A 1,618-nucleotide genomic window follows, 5' to 3' on the forward strand; every position below is an offset into this window, starting at 1 on the left:
AGGATGTCAAATTTATTCTTATAAATCTTTTTTTCTACCTCATCATATCGTAGGATATTTGTGAGCTCAATTAGTAATTGAATGTATTTTTTATAATAAATTATTTTTCTTGTGTTAAAATAAAATTTTCTTTCTTACTAGCAAACATATGTTTTAAAATACTTTATTCTTTGACTTTGAATAATTGTGTGAAATTTTTTTTTTGAATTTCATATAAAAAATAAGAGCATTATAAAAAATTAAAATTTTATCATATTTGTTTTGATTCATGTAATTTACATTGCTAATTATATATCTTGCGGATGCAAAACTATAACATAAAAATCTATAGGCCACAATAAATCAAATATTACAATTGAAAAATTTGAGTACCAATCCTCAATTATTCTAAAAGCAAAAAATGACTAAATTTCACATAAATAAACCAGTAACATAGTAGAACAAATAAAGCAAAAGTAATAAAAATGGTATGTTCTATAAATAAATCCAGAATAATTAACTCAAGTTTGTATTAATTGTATTTTATTCTGGCATCTAAATCTTGATTATATCAAACACGGAAAAATGAAAGAACAATCTACTCTGTTAGTATACTAGACATTGAAATAAATAAAAACAATAATCTTCCTACCATTTTTAGATATCGTAACCAAAACCTATTTATTATATCAAACACCGGAATCAGAAGGTTCAATGGACAATCTAGGAATATTATTTTAAGACTTGACAGTCAACTTCATTGACTAACGTCAATGAACCAAGGTCAAGTATACATTCCTCTGTAAATAGGATTGACTTTTCCTTAACCTCGAGTGCAGCAACCCCGTTTTCGAAACTTTCCTAATATCTTTCCTAACCGTTTCTTTTGTGGATTCTCTCTTAGGAAAATCTGTCCCTATATATTACCTCTTTCTCGATTCAAGAATTTAACTTACCTAGCCCATTCGCCTCTTTTAACAGAAGACAAGAAAATATACAGAGTGATAGATAAATGGCTGACAACATTCCTATAGGGTTTCGTTTTAGACCCAGTGAGGAAGAACTGATCTCCCTACTTTGGCTGAAGGTTACAAACCAGCTTGATGAAACGGACCATGTGAAGGAGAAAATACTTTACGGCGAAGGTGCAGAACCGTGGGATGTTTTGGGGGATGATGATGTTCGTTGGCAATTCTGTGATAATAGCGGAAAAGGGGCTAGTACGAAAAGAATGGTCTATGTCTTTACCAAGTTGAGGAAATTGAGCGCCAAGAAAACTGCGAGAACGGCTGGTTTGGGGACGTGGGACGGAGAAACGAAGTCGTACCCAGTTGAGGGTATGATTACTGGTGAGAAAATTGGGTCAAGGAAGATGCTAAGTTATGTTCTGAATTCTGGTTCAATAGGGGTGAAAGGTGGCTGGATAATGCACGAGTATTCGCTGGATGGTGCATCATTGAATGGGTTAAACAGCAGTCATAATACTGATTATGTTCTTTGTAGGATAATAAAGGATGATTCAAAGTATACCAAAGTCAAAGAATCTGCAACGAAAGGAAAGGTTGCCAAAGAAAAGGAGGTTGGAAATCGTGGATGCCGTGAAGTTGTCCTGGGCAAGAGAAAGATGAATCTTGAATAA

The 1,618-nt window shown here is 33.0% G+C and overlaps 1 protein-coding gene across 1 annotated transcript; it reads left to right on the forward strand.

Moving 5' to 3' along the window:
- The first annotated feature begins 991 nt into the window (after positions 1-991).
- Positions 992-1,618, forward strand: LOC113713951 (NAC domain-containing protein 68-like). The gene has a single exon (XM_027237752.1). The coding sequence runs from the start codon at positions 992-994 to the stop codon at positions 1,616-1,618; it is 627 nt and encodes a 208-aa protein (XP_027093553.1).

The sequence above is a fragment of the Coffea arabica genome, chromosome 10c (assembly GCF_036785885.1).
Source record: "Coffea arabica cultivar ET-39 chromosome 10c, Coffea Arabica ET-39 HiFi, whole genome shotgun sequence".
NCBI classification, from domain to species: domain Eukaryota; kingdom Viridiplantae; phylum Streptophyta; class Magnoliopsida; order Gentianales; family Rubiaceae; genus Coffea; species Coffea arabica.